The 21041-nt window shown below is 38.3% G+C and overlaps 1 protein-coding gene across 1 annotated transcript in view; it reads right to left on the reverse strand.

The window, feature by feature from the left end:
• The window catches only part of ZDHHC15 (zinc finger DHHC-type palmitoyltransferase 15), an 82273-nt gene extending 63203 nt beyond the window's left edge, over positions 1-19070 (reverse strand). The window contains exons 1-2 of the mRNA XM_070503276.1: positions 18730-19070; positions 12017-12043 (exon numbers count right to left, since the gene is read on the reverse strand). Coding sequence (XP_070359377.1) covers positions 12017-12043; positions 18730-18865 — 163 coding nt within the window. The 5' untranslated portion in view covers positions 18866-19070. The remainder of the gene's footprint in view (positions 1-12016; positions 12044-18729) is intronic.
• Positions 19071-21041: the final 1971 nt, after the last annotated feature.

Here is a 21041-nt window from a genome sequence, read left to right on the forward strand (position 1 = left end):
CAGATTCCATGATTATCCAAGTTAGAAAGGACATATGTTAACCACTTGTTCCTTCAGTGTGGAGTGGGAGTATGGAACTTTTGGTTGCAAAGAAATTAGAAGAAAATAATTTTATGTTTACCCTCTTATTATGCACTTCAAAGGTAATAAGTTTCAGCAATTTGGGTCACCTGAATGGTGAGAACTAAGCTCTTACCCTTGGTAATATTTTAAGGGTGTTTATTTTTTGTTTCAACGATTGAGATGGGAAATGTGGGACTTTAACTTCTTCCAGGTCACACTACATATTAACAACTGCTTTAATCATGGAACTGAAAACAGCTAGCTCCCATTCCTGTATTCCAAGGTTTCACAGAAGTTATAAGTAGTTTTTTATAGATGAGTGGAAAATGAGGGATTATGAGGTTAAACGACTAAGTCAAAGTCATTAAGCAGATTAGTAGAATAGGAACTATACTATAGATCTCACAACAATCTTAGAGTTGGGTGAGAACATAGAGATCATCTAGTTAAACCTCCTCATTTACAGACAGATAACTGAGGCCCAGAGAGGGTAAGTAACTTGATCAGGGTTACCCAGCAAAGTTATGGAAGCAATGGAACCGGAATCCAGGTTTCCTCACTTCTAGTCCAGAGCTCTTTTCCTGAGAGCAATGGTTCTCAAATTTCAGTGTGCATCAAAATCACCTTGGGAGGCTGTTAGAATGCAGACTTTCAAGCTCTACACCAAAGATTCTGAATCAGTGGTCTGAGATGGAGTCCAAGAATCTAGAAACACCCCCAGGTGATTGTGAGGCAGATGAACCATGAGAAACAGGGCCATTTGGTTGTCCAGCCTACCAGCCCAAGGAGGAAGCTCCTCTCCAACATCCCTGGCAGGCAATTACCACATCTCTGCCACATTTCACTCTGCAGTGAGTATTGAAGTATGGACAGGCCCCATGATTCTTGGTTTTATGTCTCTCTCTATATATATGCTGCTCCTGATCCCAAATGTGTGGAAATCCAATCTTTTTCTACCTTAAAAATAAGCAACATTTTGTTTATGATTAATTATTTTGTACCTAGAATAATCATCCTTATATACGGCAGGGACATGGAGTCTTTCTTTTTAAGTGTGATGCACTAGTGAGATTTCACATCACTAGAGAAATCAAACAGCTTGTGAACTGTATCCCTGCATTGCCACTACTCATTAACATTGGAATGAAATGGGAAAACATCTTTTTTAAGTAAATGTGCACAGTAGAGCCCTTCCCTTATCTGGTAAGTGATCATAGTCATGGGGCATCAGAAGGTGCTGGAGCTATGATTACCATATGAAAGCTAAAAGCTTTTCAAATGTTCTTTTTTTTTTTTTTTTTTTTTTTTTTTTAAAAGATTTTTATTTTTTCCTTTTTCTCCCCAAAGCCCCCCGGTACATAGTTGTGTATTCTTCGTTGTGGGTTCCTCTAGTTGTGGCATGTGGGACGCTGCCTCAGCGTGGTCTGACGAGCAGTGCCATGTCCGCGCCCAGGATTCGAACCGACGAAACACTGGGCCGCCTGCAGCGGAGCGCGCGAACTTAACCACTCGGCCACGGGGCCAGCCCCACAAATGTTCTTTTTTCTTTCACAATGTGCAAAGGTTTTCAGGAGAAGCAGAAATCAGCCATTAGGAATGTGACCAACTGCCAAAGAAAAATCCACCTAAGCATGCAGTTGTTATGAACTTAGTCACTGTGTTGCAATGGCAATATCCCATTATGGGAATAGCTTCTGAAGTGAGAATGACTACTTGAGATTTTTTTCTGAAATAATGATTCATAAATACCTGATAAAATTATAGAATCTGAAACTACATGGTGAAAGTAGCATAAAGCTGCTATTAACAAAATCTTTGGCCAGCAGGATGTTTTTTCTAGGTGTTACTCCCAGGGACTAATGGGAAGTGAGAGACTTTTGTGTGTGTGTGTGTGTGTGCATGTGTGCACATACATACCATTCTTGTGTGAATAATAATGAACACAGCAGATAGACTGCTCTGAATGCAGCAAGATGAGCAACAAAATGGAGAAAAGAGAAAATAATGAAGCTTTACTATATATATTCAGAGACATAAATGCTAAGGCTATTACTGTGGAATTCTCTAACATACCTCTTTTATTAAAAAGCTATTTTTGAAAACTACGTTTAGTTTAAAAAGATACTATTTTCTATAATATCTTTTATATCAATTGATGACTAAAAGCATTTGAGTTAGTATAGGGGGATATTGGGGTGAGGGGTGCACGTTTTAACTACATACTATAATTCAAATAGGAACCGCAGCTGTAGCTTTAGCAATTGAAAGAGTCCTCACTGAAATCCCCATTTTGGCTCAAGATAGAAATCTCCAGATTATGATCAGGGCAAATTTTTCAGACTTCTCCCTTTGAACAGGACACCTAGCAGTGAGGTATTGACTCTAATATCTGAGTTCACTGTCTTACTTTACTTTCACTGCCTTAAAAGTTCTTACAAAGAGCTGGACATTATCGCTCAGCTATTTGAAGAAGTATTTGGAGAAAATGGAGTTAGAGGCACAGAGGTTGTAACCAAGGAGCTAAGGATAGTTAATGAGAATATAAGAAGTATTCAAAAGTTGTTTTCATGATTTAGCTACCCCCAGGAGAATACAAGACTTTCTCAAGAGTTATTTCCAAGGTTTAGTCAGCTGCCCCCAGGAGTCTCTCTGATGGTGGCATCAAATTCTAGGCCCAATATATGGCATCATGTTTTGAAAGAGCATGGTTTTCCCTATTGATATCAACTTCAAAAGTTAGGGTTGTCTACCAAGTATACTAATTTCCCTTAATTATCCATTAGGCATCTACCACTTATATTGATAAACCCTTTATGAAGTTGGTTATGTCTTTAATCTATATCAATTCTAGGGGGTAATGAGTCTCACGAGTTTGCCAGTCACTGTGCAAAGCAGGGCTTCATTTTGGTTGTCTTAAATTTAGTATTTTTCAGTTTGAAAGAGCTTTCTAGTACAGGTGTATCGAGATTTGGTAAACAACACAAAGCTCATAAAATCTATAGCCTTCATGTGTTTATGAACTTGGATTATAGCCTCTTTCAGAATTTTTTCTCCATGCCGAAGAGGTCTCCCTTTTGGGTCTGCTTCAGGCATTGAGATGTCGTGCAAAATACACTGGATTTGGAATCAGATGACTTAGATTTGAACACTGGATCTGCAACTTAATAACTGTGTGTCCTTTAGAAGTTGGTTAACCTTGCTGATCTCATCATATGTGTAAACACATACACAACAATACACAACAATAACAACCACCTTGTCAGGTTGACATTAGTTTTCTTCCTCTCCCATCCTCTTAAATTTTAGTGATTTGTCTCCTGAGATACGGTGGTAAAAATGACACAGATTTCAGGGGCAGACACACCATGACTTTATTCAAAAAGAGGAAAATGGTTTGTTTCCAGTCCTCTTCTTGATAATGTCTACTTAACATTTCACTGATTACTGATCTTGGGGATAAAAAAGTACTCAGGGCTACATCTGTTGGGGAATAATCTTTGGCTACTTTCTTGGTTTAAAATGGATAGTTGAGATGTCATAATTCTGTACGTATCTTTTGGCTTAAGTATAGCCCAATACCCGCAGGTTGTCAGGGATGCTCACAGCGGACACCAAAGCAGAACAGAGAATCTCTCTGGTCTGTACAGTGGCTAGGGATTTGTGAGCCAACTTTTCACTTTCTGGGAAACTGGCAGGGATTATCACAATCCCAGTTTGGTTCCCTCAGAATGTATTTCCTTTTGTTGATGCAACCAATAAATTCTCTACCTCATTAATAAGATGTTGACTTGATTTATTTTAATATTATAAAATTTTAGATTTGAAAGAGTCCTTAGGTGCCATTTGGTCCAACAGTCTCCATGATACATAAATCTGCTTTGCATTATCCCTAATAATTGGTTACCCAGTTTTTGTTTAAACACCTGAAGTAATGCTTATCAACTCTCGGGACAGTCTATTCTATTGTTGGATAACTCTGATTGTTAGACACATCTTTGTCCTATTAAGCAGAAATATGCCTTCTGCTAACTCCCTCCCATTGATCCTAATTTTGCTCCCTGGAGGGGCATCATACTTGCTTAAAAACAAATAGACTTGTATCTGGACATTTAAACATCTCTTACAATGCAAAAATAAGACAAACAACTCAATAAAAATAGTCAGAAGACTTAAACAGATACTTCATAAAAAAAAGATATACAGATGGCAAACAAGCACATGAAAAGATGCTTATCATTAGTCATTACAGAAGTATAAATTAAAACCACAAGGAAATACCACTTCATACACAATAAAATGGTTAAAAGAAACCTGACAAGACCAAGTGACAGTGAAGATGTAGAGCAACTGGAATCTCATATATCACTGATGCAGATGCAAAATGGTAAAGCTGCTTTGGAAAACAGTTTGGCAGTTTCTTAAAAAGTTAAACATACAATTACCATACAACCCAGCAAAAATACTCCTAGATATCTACCCAAGAGAAATAAAAACATACATTTCCATGAAGGCCTGCAATGGATATTCTTCTCAGCTTTATTCATAATAGCCAAAACTGGAAACATACCAAATGCTCATCAACGAGTGAATAAATAAGCAAATCGTGGTACATCTATAATCTAGAATACTACTCAGCAATAAAAAGGAACGAACTACTCATACACTCACTGACAGGGATGAATCTTAAATGCATATTGTTAAGTGAAAGAAGCCAGATACAAAGGGCTATGTATTATATGATTTAACTTATATGACATTCTGAAAAAGATAAAACTATAGGGACAGAAAACAGATCAGCTGTTGCCAGGGTGCAGAGCGAGAGGACTGCTTGCAAATGGGGCAGAAGGAATATTTTCAGAGTAAAGTAAATATTGTATATCTTGATGGTAGTAGTGTTTGCATCACTGTATACATTTGTCAAAACTCATCAACCTGGGGCTGGCCCCGTGGCCGAGTGGTTAAGTTCGTGCGCTCCACTTCGGCGGCCCAGGGTTTCACTGGTTCAGATCCTGGGCGCGGACATGGCACCGCTCATCAGGTCATGCCAAGGTGGCGTCCCACATGCCACAACTAGAAGGACCCACAACTAAAATATACAACTATGTACTGGGGGGATTTGGGAAGAAAAAGCAGAAAAAAAAAGAAGATTGGCAACAGTTGTTAGCTCAGGCGCCAATCTTAAAAAAAAAACTCATCAACCTGTACACTTATAAATGATGATTCTTGCTGTATGTAAACTATATCTCAATAAACATGACAAAAACAAAAAACAAGGGGATCTAAGAATGGGCCTTTTCCAGAGGTGAAGTGATCCAGTCACAAACCAAGGAACACACGCCGTCACTGGAAACTGGAAGAGACAAGATTGGGACTCTCCCCTTTAGCCTTTAGAGGGAGCATGGCCTGCTGACACCTTGATTTCAGACTTCTGCCCTCCAGAATCATGAGAGAATAAATTTCTGTTGTTTTATGCCACTATGTTTGTGTTAATTTGTTATGGCAGCCCTAACAAACTAATACACTCTCTATACTCAGTATTTTCATCCATAAATGGGTATATGATAATACTTAATTCATAGGGCTGTAATGAGAATTAAATGAATCAATACACTTAAGGCACATTAGAGCAGTAGCTGGCAAGTAATAAGTGCACTTGAAATAGTATTTATGATGACTCTTTAATAGTTAAGTGACCTTAGCTATCTTTGAGCCTCCAATCCCTTTACCTGTTAACTGATAATAATAAAAATACCTAGTCTAACAACCTCAAAATAAATAAATAAGTAGATAATAAAAATGGGCTTTTTCCTTTGATGTTTTTCATCTTAGATTTTCTAACATAACATAGTAGATAGCTATTTATTCTGACTTCCCAGCCTAATAGTTTTATTTTCTTCATAGTCATATTTATTTATTTATTTTGATGTGACTTTGGTTTATGACATTACATAAGTTTTAGGTGTACAACATTATAATTTGACATCTGTATACCTTACAGCATCCTCATAGCCATATTTAAATGTGTTGGGAGTTACAGGTTGTATGATTGAAAGCAGTGTCGATAGGTATACAGCTAGGGTAGAAAGCAAAACCATGACTGCGAAACCCAGCATTGGCTGCACTCTGGCTGATCTTTCCTCACACATATAGGTCTCATCATTTTGGCTCCATGTATGCCCCCAACAAGTAGTAACCTAATACAGGTCAGGGGTTCCAGGAGTCATATTGGGAAGGGCACAAGACCACGGAAGCTCAAGCCCAGCCCACTGGGGAGGGATGAATTGAAGCATGGGAGAGTCATAGCTTTGAAATGCTACATTCAGATGTAGCAATATCAAAAGAGATTTGTCAAAACGTAAAGGAGCAAAATCATTTTTTAAAAGATTTACCAAGTGGTACAATAGACAGCACTGAATCTTACCCCATCCTTAACCCCTGCAGTAATTACAAACAACTTACACTTTCTACCTTATTCATTTCTATATCATTTGCATTTTATGAGGTTATATTACTTTTATAATAATAAAGTTTTATTTTTAAGTTCATTATTGGGGAATGGTTAAATAAATCACAGAACATGCATCCTGAGATCATTAAAAAAATGAAATACATTTGTATATACTAACATGGAAAGATATCTATGAGATATGATTAAGTGAAAAAAGTAAGTCATAGACTAATATGCACAGTATCACCCAGTTAAAGAAACAACCAACCCCATGTAAATATACACTTCTATACTCGTATTTTTGTAAGTAAATACACAGGAAAAGATCTAGAAGGATACAAATCAAAGTAAATAGAGTAGTTATCTGTGAATAGCGATAGCAGAGGGGGCAGTGTGAGGAGGACTTTAATTTTTTTATTTTATACATTTTCGTATTGTCTGAATTTTCAATAAGCATTATTTTTATAACAAAATTATATTAATATTAATTATTATATTAATTATATATAATAATTATTATTATATTAATATTAATATAACATTCTTTTAGAACTGAGTTAGCCTCTAAAGAAAGCTTTTGTCTGCTCTCCCAAATCCTCACTATAAAGTAATTTTATCATAATAAATATAAAATAGTATATTAAGAGCACTGAGATAACTGCTCAAAACCTTATTGAGGATTTCCTATGCAGTCTGGAGGTGAGTATAAAACATCATACTATGGCCCAAACTTTTTCCTCCCAGTGGTTTCTCACCCTCCTGGTGTCTAATATATCACCAATAAACTAAGGTTAGTCTAATCAAGAAGCCAACACAAAGCAGATATGTCCATGCTCTGGATTTTCAAATGGAAACCTGAATAAGTTCTTGTACTAGTTTGCTAGGGCTGCCATAACAAAGTGCCACAGATTGAATGGTTGAAACAACAGAAATTTACTTTCTCATAATTTTGGAGACCAGAAGTCCAAGATCAAGGTGTCGGCAGGGTTGGTTTCTTCCAACGCCTCTCTTGGATTGTAGACGGCCGTCTTCTTCCTATGTCTCCACATGGTCTTCCCTCTCTGTGTGTCTGTGTCCTGATCTCCTCTTCTTATAAAGACACCAGTCACATTGATTAAAGGCTACCCTAGTGATCTCATTTTAACGTAACTACTTCTTTAAACCCTACCTCCAAAGACAGTCACATTATGAGGTGCTAGGGGTTGGGATTTCAACATGTGAATTTTGGGAGGACACAATTCACCCCATAACAGTTCTATTATTTAGAAATTACATCTATTTCTAAAAAGGTAAATAATTACAATAATTTTTAACTTTAAAGGAGAAACCAGAGAATTTAGTATGCAAACCATTCAAAATGCAAATGAATTCTCAGAGAATTAAATTTTTGCTTAAAATGATTAACGGCCCTTTTTGAAGATGAGCAACTGAGGTCAATACATTACTCTTGCTTTTATGTGGATTGTCTGACAGATGGTGCCTAATCCCATTCCTAAATTCATGTGTTAGCCTCCCCAAATCCTTGGACCCTACTAAATTTCCAACCTCCATCTCATCTCAGATCCTCACCTCAGGGGTAGACAAGGTAAGATCTTTCAGTTAAGATCTTCAAAATGTAGACAGTGTGATGCTGAATGAGATCATCTATACAAACATTCTCGTGAAAGCAAAATAAATACATTATTATTATGTTTTCTAGTATGATCTATGGAAGAAGATATGGACTCATGTCTTAAAAAAAGATTTTTTGAGTCCTGTATAATCAAGGATGACATAACATATAACATTCTGGACTGTGGTTCAGATGATCTGGGCTTTAATCCTTTCTGTGCACTAGAATCAGCGTGACTAGGTCAACATATTTTACTTCTTTGGGTCTCAGCTGTTCTATTTACAAAAGACAAGTGCATGGATTGTAACAATATATTTACGAGGGTAGTAGCAGGAATCAGGAACAGTCCTGAAATGTTATGCTCCTTAGAAGAAACATCTTTTAGGTCCTTTCCAATGTTAATGACAATAACAATAACAGTATCTACTATTTTGTACTTATCATATGCCAGGCATTGCCAAGAGACTTAAATACACAATCTCATTTAGTGCTCCAAATGACCATAAAAGGTAGGTATTGTTAGCCCCATTTTACTGAGTAAGAAAGTGAAAGTTAGTGAGGTTAAGTTCTCCAACTTATACAATAAGTGGCAAAATCAAGATTTGATCCCAGGTATATGTGACGCCAAAGTCTGTGCTTATTTGCTACTGTTACAATGCTCTTTTAACAGTGCATTAGAGATTGAAATTTATCAGGTACTGTCTTAGTTTCCTAGGGCTGTCATAATAAATTACCACAAACTAGGTGGCTTAAAACAACAGAAATTTTTTCTCTCGGTTCCAGAGGCTAGAAGTCTGAAATTAAGGTACAGGCAAAGTCAAGCTCTCTGAAGGCTCCAGAGGAGGATCCTTCCTTGCCTCTTCCTAGCTTCTGGTGGTTCCTAGCAATCCTGGATGTTCCCTGGTTTGTGGCAGCATCACTCCAATCTCTGCCTCCTTCTTCACATGGCCATCTTCTCTCTGTGTATCTGTGTATCCAAGTTCCCCTCTTCTTATAAGGACACCAGTCATGGGGCCCACCCTAATCCAGTATGACCTCATCTTAATTTGATTACAACTGCAAAACTCTATTTCCAAACAAAGTCACATTCACAGGTTTCAGGTCGATATGAATTTTGGAGTGATACTCTTCAATCCAGCAGAGGAACCATTAACCAGACAAGAAATGGAAAAACTTTTGCAATATATTTGACTATGGTTTTCTTAAGCTGTGGAGACTGAATAAAAGGTTATGTGATTAGAGGCTTTCATTTCTTTGCCCCTTATATTTTCTTTGCCTATGCCAAACAATGTTCTTACTGGCAGTCATATGCTATACTGTATTCTACTTTAATAGTGAAGTGTAATTTCAAACAACCCACAGATTCACAGGGTTAGAAAGGACCTCAGATAGTCATTGGACCTACTGGTTTGCTTCTAGGCATGGCTCACTGATTCATGCCAGAGTTGGGTGTCTGATACTTTCTGAAAAGGAGATTTCATGGCATCTCCTAGTGTTTCAGAAGTTCTTTATAAGTCTAACTTTCAACCTTCTGGTTATAATCAAATCTAATTATAGTTTATGGATTCCACTGTCTTTGAGAATCCTGACATTCAAAAAAAATGTTACAACTGAGATTGTTAATACTTAATATTTACAAAGCAGTTTACTGCTGTATACTTTTACTTGTGCTAGCTTATGATAAATCTGTAAGATGCTATTAAACTAGCCCCATTTTACAGAAATTGAGGTTCAGAGAAGTTTAGTTACTTACCAAAGGTCATAGAGCTAGTAAATGATGGAGCTGGAACTCCAACCCAGATCTTCTGTCCCTAAATCCTGTGCTTTGTCCCATTATGCCCCACTGCACAATAAAGAAGTAAAATCTAATCTTATTCTTTACTGTATCAATAAATTTAAGAGCTATCAGGAGAAAGTGTCTTGGAACCACAGAATTCTAGAGTCAGAAGGGACCTTAAGAATCATAGATTGTGGTTACAATCTCCTAAAGAGCTCAAATCCTGGTAACCAGATTGATGCTACTTGGCAGGCTTTGAACTGAGTTGACATTACAAGTAACACTTTACACTGGCGTGGTTCAGTTCACAGATAATATACAAAAAAATGATGACATAGTACTCTGGACATTAGAAAAAGGAGCAACTGAGCATCAAGTTTCTGAGTAAGGAGCTCAACTAAACAAATGAGGGAGCTGCAGATTGAAAAGTAAAAGACAAGTGCAGGTTTGCTTAAGAGCATTGACTTTGAAGCCAGACAGTTCTGGATTTGAATCCTACCACTTACTAGTTAGATGACCTGGGATAAGTTACTTAACCTCTCTAAACTTCAGTTTCCTTCTCAATAAAAATGGACATAAGAGTGTCTACATCGTTGTGATGATTTAATATTGAAAAACGTATATACAATACTTAGGAGGGTACCCGGCACAATAAATTGTAGTTTCCGATAATAACAACAATATTGCTGTCATTATTCCTATTATGGTAGAGCATCATCTAAGCCCCCACCCAATTTGTCTTGAAAGTTTATTGCAGAAAATATTTATTTATAATTATTTCATATATGTATACAAAAAATGATCTCTGAGCCTAAGAACCATATAGAAGAATAAGAGGCAACTCACAACTTGCTCTAAGCCTACAATGATAGTAGTAAACATTTATTGAGTCATCAGAATGTGCTTTACTCACCACTGTCCTAAGTGCTTTACTTGCATTAACTCACTAAATTTTCACAACTCTATGAAATAGGTAGTATTATTATTTCTAATCTACACATGACTAAGATGATCACGAGGAGGTCAAACAATTTGCTAGAAAGTAGCAGAGTCAGGATTTGAATTTGGACAGTCCAGCTCCAGAATTCATACTTTTTTCCTAATTTTTGTTTTGAGGAAGATTAGCCCTGAGCTAACATCAGCCGCCAATCCTCCTCGTTTTTACTGAGGAAGATTGGCTCTGAGCTAACATCCGAGCCTATTTTCCTTTATTTTATATGTGGGACGCCTGCCACAGCATGGCTTGATAAGCAGTATGTAGGTCTGCACCTGGGATCTGAACTGGCGAACCCTGGACCACTGAAGCGGAGTGTGTGAACTTAACTGCTACGCCACTGGGCTGGTCCCAGAATTCATACTTTTAACTACTATGGTCTACTGTCTTCCCATCTCTCTGCTCTGTTGTCTCTATAGCTAACACCTCTGTCAAATGAGTAATAGCATATTGGAGCTTTAAAAGAGCATAATATGAATGCTACATAGTTAATGAATTACAACAATTAATTCCCATGAAGTGAAAATTAAAAGTGACTATATAAAGTGGCTACATAAATACTTATGTTAATATCTGAAAAAATAATATAAAGCTAAAATTTTGTTAAGACTCATGCTTAGCTTACACATTTTTAATGAAAAATGCCTCAGTCTCTTGTAGCTCAAGCCAAAATGGGGGTGAGGAGTGGAGAGGGGTACAGTAAATACGTTGGAACTGTGATGGTGATGGACTTAACCTTTAAAAGCCTCCAGTGGGTCCCTTACTCCATGCCTTGAAGAGGGGATGAATTGGGCAGAAAGACAAGGTACGGAGGACAACAGTGATGAACCAAAAGAAAGCCTAGTGTCACTGTGGCCAACAGAGTGGTACCTGTGCCCTTCTCTATCATAAATTCTGGTAACTTTCAATTTCTGTCATATAGCCAAAGGGGTCACTAAAAATATACTCTGCTCTACCTCTGGGTAAGCTTCCTGAAAACTGCCATCCTAAACTTTCCACTCACCTCAGTGTGTTCCTGGGAAAGGTGCTCAATTTATAGGCTTTTATGTAGATAGATAGATAGACTTTTAGATAGAAAGAGGGATATACTACCGACCAATACAATTTACAATACCCTCTTACCTTTTTCTGCTGGGCTCAAAACAGTTACTGTGAAAAAAGAGAGAAAGGTCAAAATTAGTGATATTTAAAAACAGTATTTTTCTAATCCATTTTTCCATAGCATCATTTTTGAGCAATTTATTCAATGGTACTTTAGGAATCCACCAGCCTGCTAAGATAAGGAAAAGCAAGGATGATTAAATTACATCCTTTCCTATCTTCCTTCATCTTACAACTCTAGTAATTAAGAATTTCTACTCCTTCAACAAATACAGGTATAACTTGATTTTTTTTAAAAAAAACCCCAACAAATAGAAACACTCAAGCTAAACAAAAAGGTAGTAAGAACTGAAAAGCTGAAAAATTAGGAGATGTTTATTCATTTTCCTAAATTATTCACTGTAGAATACCTTTAAATATCAAGCTTCACTTGTATATTTAGAAGTAATATAGTGTGGAGGTTGCATGCCAGCTCTGAAGTCAGACTGTCTGAGTTAGAAGTCCAGTTGCACTATTTTGTGACCCTGGGCAACTTCCTTAACAGTATCTTCCTCACAATGTTACTTCAGAATTAAATGAGTTAATGCATGCAAATGATGTTTAGCATAGTATCTAGCACAAGGTAAGTACTTAATGAATATTAATTATTATATTTGAACTAAGATTTCCTAGAATATCAGAACTGGAAGGGACTTTAGTGATTATCTGGTTTATCTGTCTCATTTTACAGATGGGAAAAATGGACTAGAGTAGTATCAAATGATTTGCTCAAGGTCATAGAGCAAGTTAGGGGTAAAGATGGGACTAGATTACAGCCTCCAGGATTTTTTCCATGTACTGTGTTTACCTTCCCCAATCATTCCTTGCTAGCTTACTGTGATACATATATAACTTTTGTTCAGAATGTCATTTGTACAAAGTGAGGCCTACCTGTTTTTACACCACCACCATTTGTGAGCACTTGTATTTGGTGCTAAGGTAAAGTGAAATTTTACCTTAGCACCTCAATCTTAATTGGTTCTCAATCTTAATAAGCTATTAAATTAAGACGTTTTTCACACACAATGATAAACACTTAAGGGTCAGAACAATGGAACAAAAATCCAAACAGAGAATGGGACCATATTCTAGGGGCTATTCCCTCAGGTCCTTCAATAGTCATACCTTCTCTTTCTCTTCATTTACAGGTCTATTTTTGCTGAGTCTTAAAAAATTCTCCTTTTTAATGATCATTTGAATGGACATCGTTAAAACTGTTCCATTTGTGTTAAATATGACCAACGTCTTTTTTTCCTTTTCAGTTAAAGAATCCTGGTTAAGAATGATTGAAAGAAGCACACACTCTACTTTGACAATACGAATGGAAGTGGAAACAAGAAGCCTTGATGGCCCAACCTGGGATTTCATGATTTTGCACATTCATGTTGCATGTCTGCATCAGTTCTACGAGGCCCTGAACTGGGTTAATAACATCTCTTTAAAATAGAATGAGAGAGAACACAGTTTCTTGGAGACCAATCTTAATAAAGAGTAGCTGACAAATTGCTGTTTGGCATATCTTCATCTGCCTCTACGGGGGAACACTCACTGCTAAACAAGAAGTGGAGGTCCTGACTCCCATTTGCTACACTTGCCACAGCACTTGTGGATGAGGGAAGGAGATCACTCAGTGCTTTGCAGATGTTGGAATGCGACAATGTATATACAGAAAAATGAATGGCAACCAGTGAAGCCCCCAGGTGGAGGGACACCCTCTTTAAGTAATGTCAGGACTGTTTTGTGCAAGTGGGATTGATTTATATGATCCAAGAACAGAGGGCAGAAATAGAATCAATGGGTAAAAGCTGCAGGTCAACACATTTTAGCTCAATATAAGAAAAAATGATGAAGATGATGATGATAACAATGATGACCAGCCAGACTAGCAGCATTGGGAATAAGTGAGTTTCCCATTACAAACATTCGGAAATGTTGTAGAGGACATTTAGACATTAGTTAGGCAGTGGACTTAACTTTTAAAGTCCTTTTCACTCCTGAAACCTGTGAGGAGTCAATAAATCTAAGAAAAAAATATTTTCTTGCAAAATTCCCTGTTGGAAGTTACATACTTGTGAGGGAAAAAAGGGGGCCTTTATTCTAAAACATTGTGGTACTTATGTTGGTAGTTCTGCCTTTCCTTTATTTTTCTAATATTGCCTTTTACATTATTAAAGGAAGAGACTAAGAATACTTCAATCGTATTCAAAATGAAAATGTTACAAGAGTCATAATAAACTTTTAAAAAATGAATCCTCTATCATGAATCTCTTGGGAAAACACAGTTAGCCATTCTATGGGAAACTTGCCATGTATGATTATAGCGATATGTGCAATTACACATGTGCTCTGTTCCTTCAAATTTTAGCTCACTACTGGGGAGTTAAGTGACTGGAGTTTCCTTAAAAAGTTACACATAGAATTAACATACAGCCCAGCAATTCCCACCTCTTTCCCTGGTATTTACTCAAAAGAACTGAAAATAAATATCCAAACAAATACTTGTACACGAATGTTTATAGCAGCACTGTTCAGAATAGACAAAAGGTGGGACAACCCAAATTTTCATCAATGGATGAATGGATAAAATGTGGTATGTACATACAATGGGATATTATTCAGACATAAAAAGGAATGAAGTAGTGTTACATACTACAATGTGGATGGACCTCAAAAACATTATGCTAATTGAAAGAAGCCAGACACAAAAGGACACAGTTTGAATGATGCCATTTAGGTGAAACATCCAGAATAGGTAAATTCATAGAGACAGAACACAGATTAGTGGGTGGTAAAGACTGGGGGGAGGAGGGAATGGGATGTGACTATTTAATGCCCATGAGGCTTCCTTTTGGGGTGATGAAAATGTTTTGGAACTAGGTATTAGTGATGGTTGTACAACATTATGAATTTACTAAATGTCACTCAATTGAACACTTTAAAATGGTTAATTTTATGTTTCGTGAATTTTACCTAAAAAATAGATACTGTTACCTTTCCCTCTGTCTAACAGTATAAGCTTCTTATTTTTTTGAACTAAGTGGAATTCCTTATAGCTTCATTAATAATAGTAATAAGTTACCATTTAATGAGCTCTTACAATGTTCTGTCAACTGTGATGCATGCTTCTTCTCCTTTTTTTGTTTTTGCTGAGGAAGATTCACCCTGAGCTAACATCTGTTGCCAATCTTCCTCTTTTTTTCTTTTTTTTGTAAGTGAGCCACTGCCACAACATGGCCACTGACGAGTGGTGTAGGTCCACACCTGAGAACCGAACCTCGGCCACTGAAGTGGAGCATGCTGAACTTGACCACTAGGCCACTGGGGCAGGCCCAAGTGATGCATGGTTTTTATGCACCATATTATTTAAATCTCACAACAATAATGCTATATTGGTATATAGTAGGTACTAAGCAAGTATTTGTGGTATGAATGAAAAACCATATAAGCAAGATGCATGTGAGGCAACTGAGGTTGAAAGAGATTAGGGAACTTGCCTCAGGTCTCCTAGTTAGTAAGTGGCAGAATTCAAACTCTAAGAATTGTAAGACAAAAATACCACTTTTGGCTTCAGCCATAACCTGACACTAGGGAGAAAGACTCAGGTTCTATTTCTAGAAAGAAGTTAGATCCTTAATATTACTTCTTGAGTCATATTGAAACTCAAATCTGTTAATTTGATTGTGTTGCTTTGATATCAGGCAGCCTTGACATCCAATTCTCCATTACTTAGTAAACATGTGACTTTAGGAAAATTTGATTTAACCTTTCTGAAACCCAGGTCGCTCATTTGTTAAAGATTGTAAAATGAAGATTACAGGATGGACTGGTGGAGCCAGAATTGGAAGTCAAAGCCTTCTTACTTTCCTGGTTTTTAAATAATGGTAATTGATGAAAAATGTTAAGAAAATACTGCGCAGTCCAAATAGAATATAGCTGCAGGCTACAACTGGCCTGTGAGTAACAAGTTTTGTCCTCTGTATTAGTTGAGAGGAGGCAGAGAGTTAAGATACTGTGGTGGTTAAAGCCTGGATTGTGGAATCATACTGCCTGGGTTGCTATCCATGTTTGGCTGTTTACTAGCCCTGTGGCTTTAGGCAAGTTTCTTAATCTGTCTGTGCCTCATTTTTCTTGTCTTTAAAAATAGGGATAATAATAGTATGTCTCTCATAAGGTTGTTATGAGGATTAAATTTGTGTGTGTGTGTGTGTGTGTGCATGTGTGTGTGTACAGTCATTTAAAACAGTAACTGGCATGTAACAAGTACTCTGCAAATACATTAAATAAAACAGAATAAATAAGCTCTAAGTTTCCTTCCAGTTTTTAATATTATATGACTTAGCAAGAACTTGTAGAAAGCTGATTATTTGCACTGATTCTAACTTAGTCTTTACTTCAGTTTGCTCATCTGTGCCTCAGTTTGCACATCTGCACAATTGGGACACTAATGATACCCATTGGGAGAGTAACGGTACAATAGTAATGGTTATTGTGAGGATTAAATGAGTTAATATATGGAGAATTAATATATCTACAGTAGTTAGAACATTGCCTGGCACAGATAATGTACTGTGTAAGTATTAGGCATTATCATTATTAATTTTTAAAATGATTACTTGGCAAACCTCATGTAGATCAATACTGAAAAACTCCAAAATATGTTTAATAGTGTTCACAATATGGCATTGATCCTAGGAGCAAAGTCCATATCCTAATAATGGAGCTGAACTTCTAACCCTTCAATTAATCATTCAAAAAAGCAACGTGGTGAGGTCTGAGAATAGAAAAACTTCCCAGTCATCACACAGCCCACTTAGTGCACCTCAATACCAGATTGAGATAAAAATGAAAAACAGCCTAAATTTGTATCTATGAAGGCAATGAATTGAACTTGTTTTTAATAACTCTTTCTGCATTTTCCATAATGAATCTAAGAAGGAGATGAAGAAAATTCAAATTCTGGTGAACAGATTAGAAGAAAGTTCTATATTGGAAAAGAGGGTTATCTCCTGCCTCCCTAGTTAATCCCAGTCTACCTGGAGTAGACTATTGCTTGTGGAATATGTAAGAGAAGGAAGTTATAAGTGGAGTCAGGCCCTGGCGTTGGAAAAAGCAGGACCCCAGCCATAATTTTTAAGATGAGAAGAATCTGGTATGAAGAACAAAGAAGTCTTGGAAGGACTTGGGGGTGAGGGGATATCCAAAGGGACAAATAGGAGTCCTAAGGTGAGGGGACTGGAAATGTACTGGAACCTCACACTTAACGAATAGGGAACATTGTAGGACATAAGTTTAAGGGTGCTAGAAGTAGGACTCTAGTATTGAAGTGACAATAACTATATAGACTCTCCTTTGAGAAGAGATGGGGATTCTTCACTGTGAAAGGACAGGGGCAAGGGGAGATCTCACTGTGAGAAAAGCAGAGGGGCTGTTGTGAGGAGACAGGATAAACAGGAAAACTCCATTGTGGATTGATAAGAACACTATAAGGCCATTAGTGATAAGGATAGGGGACTAGGGAGATAATCCAAGTGGGGAACATACATGATAGGGTCTTAGGGTTTGTGTTAGGAAATGTTGTGGAATTCTGAGTTTGAAAGCACAAGACATACTTGTGGAAACCATTTTATAGATAAGGAGGAGATGGAATGTTCCCTAGTGTGACAGGACAGGGTACAAGAGGAGACCTCAGTTTTATAAAAGGGGTGGTCTAAAAAGAGGGGACAAGAAATGAGGCTCTCATCGGAAGGAGTAGGAAATATTAGAAATCTCAATGGGAAAGGATGGTGTTTCCCTAGTTTGAGAAGATGGGGGATAAGTGCAATCCTACAGGGAAGTAAGAGAAAATAATAATAAGAAACCCCACAGAACGAGGAAGCAAAATGCGGGACTAACAGCGGAAGAGGACTACAGGAGGTGGGGAGTAGTTTTCAAAAAAGCTAACAAGCTGGGGGGGGGCGGAGATCATCATTAGAAAAGTAGTGGCAGTTGGAAGGGGTATGAAAGATATTGTGGGAACCCTTGTGGGAGGGTAAAGAGAACACTCTAGTGTGAGAAGACAGTGGACAAGGCAGGACCATAGTGTGATAAAAGCTGGGTGACTAGTATGAGGTGTCAGAAAATAATGTATGGTCCCCAAAGGCAAGGAAGGCAGGAGACTAAGGAGAACCAGAGGATCACGGGAAAAGGATGAATCCCAGAGTTGGAAAAAGGAGAGTTGGTAAGAGAGTATAGGAAATATTTTGGGATTCCTATTTGAAGGGAATGGGAAAATGTGGGGCTCCTAATTGGATGCATTGGTGGGATTTGTAGTATAAGCAGACAGTTTAAGGACACAGGGTATGTCGTTTCCTCAGTTCGGTAGCGTGGGAGCCCCCAGAACGAGAACACATGGCACAAGTGGTTGTCCTGTATGAGAAAAGGGGGCCCTAGTGGGAAGAACCAGGAAATTCTTGTGAGTAGGGTCAGGAAATGTTAAGAAACCCTAAGTGGGAAGCAATGGCGACACGGTGGGACCCTGGTGGGAGGACACAAAAATACTGTGGGAAGCCAGAGGTTGGAGACGAGGAGCTCTCCATGGAGCTAAAGGAAAACCGCAGTGTGAGGGCTAAGAACACAGGGGACACCGGTGTAAAGGGTAGGGCAGACGATTATGCTGGAGCATAATTTCCCCACCTTAGGTGCCCAGCTCCACTTACCCAGGCAGAGTTCAAAGACGTAGGCATAGTAGGACCAGAGCACGACGAGGACGATAACAAGCACTGGCACCCAGGAAAGTACCCGGCGGCAGCACCGCAGACCCCCGGACAGAGCCATCTTCCAGCCCCGCCGCATCTTCCGCTCGAAGATCGACCGAGCAGGCCTGCTGGCGCTGGGTCGGGACTGCTGGGGCGGCAGCTGAGAGGCGGGAAGGCGCGCTGTGCGGCGCTCCACTGCCTAGCCTGGCGGGAATCGTCGCACCGAGCCGATACCACCTGTGGGGCTGCTGGGCTGAGTGCGCCCTGCTTGGCACAATAGGCATGAGTCATGGCGAGGAGAAACTAGCCATGCTGGAGCGGAAGGTGATCTGTCAGGCAGTTGAGGCTGGGCACGCTCAGAGCGAGTACAGCCCCTCCCCTTTCCTCCTCTCCCACCCCTTTGCTACAGTGCTAGATGCAGGGCTGAACCTCTGCAAAACTGAAAAGCGGAAGAAATTTGGGGCCGCCCATCTGCTTTTACTGCACTGCGTCCCCTTTCATGTCTTCTCTTATCTCTGTCTCTCTCTGTTTGTCTCTCTTTGTCTCTCCCACCCGCGCCCTGGCCCCCTCCACACACAGAAGCACACCTCCACGCAGTGTGAAAGATGTGAACCATGGCACCTCATAACTTAAAGGTCATCCAGTCCCATTCTCCCACTGCTGCTAGAACAATATGCTTGACACGTAGTGCCGCAGTCGCTGCTTGGGTAAGTCCATTGGCAGGGCGCTCCCCACTCCTTCTCTTCTTCCCTTCCCCCTGAGTTAGCTTAGTCCATTTTCAGAATAAATAAACACGTTGATACAGAATGGGGGAGACATTAATTCTGTGAGGAGTCAGAGCAAGCTATAAAGGTAGTAATATTTTAACTGAGCTTTAATAATAAGAGTTTGATGAGGCAGTTGAGAGGGGAAGAACCTTTCAGACAGAGGAAACAGCATTTGCAAAGGCATAGAGTAATAAAAATCCAAAAGAGTTCAAGGAACAGCTAGTATGGCTTGAGAGGGTGCGTGAAGAGGAGAGGCTGGGAGTGAAACTGGGAATATAGGCTGAGGGCAGGGTGTGAAGGTCCTCATATGCCCTGCCAAGGTGTGTGGACATAATCCTGTAAAGCAGATTATGAACAGCCACTAAAGTTTTGGGACAATGGAATGACATTATTAGAGATGTATTTTTGTAAAAGAACTGGCAGGATTTTGAAGAGGATGGCCTGTAAGCAGAGAGACCAATTAGGAGGCAATTGAATTCAACAAACGTTTTTTGAGTGGTTGCTTTGTGTTAGGTCAACTTTGGTATAAAAAGAATGACAAAACAGGGGCCCTGTCCCCAAGAAGCTCATGTTCTTATCAGGGCAGTAAGTGTTCAAGGACAAAAGTACAATAAGAGAAGTATAGTAAGCTTTTGACATTTATAGATTTGATACTCACTGTTTAAAGATTTCCAAAGATCTATGACATGAAGTAATTTGTGGTTTTGGTAAGATCCATATTTGATTCACATTCTGTATGACTGCAGTGTGGGAGCAAGGATTTCAACAAGGTTGCTCTCTGTTCTTATTCATGGTTATATATACAGTAAATTTCCTGAAGTGATAAGAGCTTTGTTGTTTCTTTTCAGATGAAGTTAACTTCATCGTTGATATTACTAAATTAATGATATAATGAAATGCAGACTCATTTCAGTTGGAATATTTATTTTAATCGCTCAATTAATTATTTGAGCCCCAAGGTTCAGGCATGGATACTTAAATATTATTTTTTCCAGCTTTATTGAGATATAATTGAGAAATAAAAATTGTATTAAGGTGTATAATGTGATGATTTGATATGTGTATATACTGTGAAATGATTACCACAATCAAGCTAATTAACACATCCATCACCTCACATAGTTAACATTTTTTGACAATTATTTTTTTATTGAGCTGTATTTGACATACAACTTGTGTAAGTTTAAGGTGTACAGCATTGATTTGGTACATTTATATTGCAATATGATTGCCATTGTAGCATTAGCTTATACCTCTATTGCATCACATAATTATAATTTCCTCTAGTGTTGGGAACAATTAAGATCTAGTCTCTTAACAAGTTTAAAGTTTATAATAAGGTTGTTATCTATGATCACTGTACTGTGTTTTAGGTCTCCAGGACTTATTTATCTACTTGCAAGTATGCACCCTTAACATCTCTCTCATTCCCTCATGCCACAGCCCCTGGTAATCACCATTTTACTCACTGATTTTACGATTTCAGTTTTTTTAGATTCCACATAC

Source organism: Equus asinus, chromosome X (assembly GCF_041296235.1).
Source record: "Equus asinus isolate D_3611 breed Donkey chromosome X, EquAss-T2T_v2, whole genome shotgun sequence".
NCBI lineage: Eukaryota > Metazoa > Chordata > Mammalia > Perissodactyla > Equidae > Equus > Equus asinus.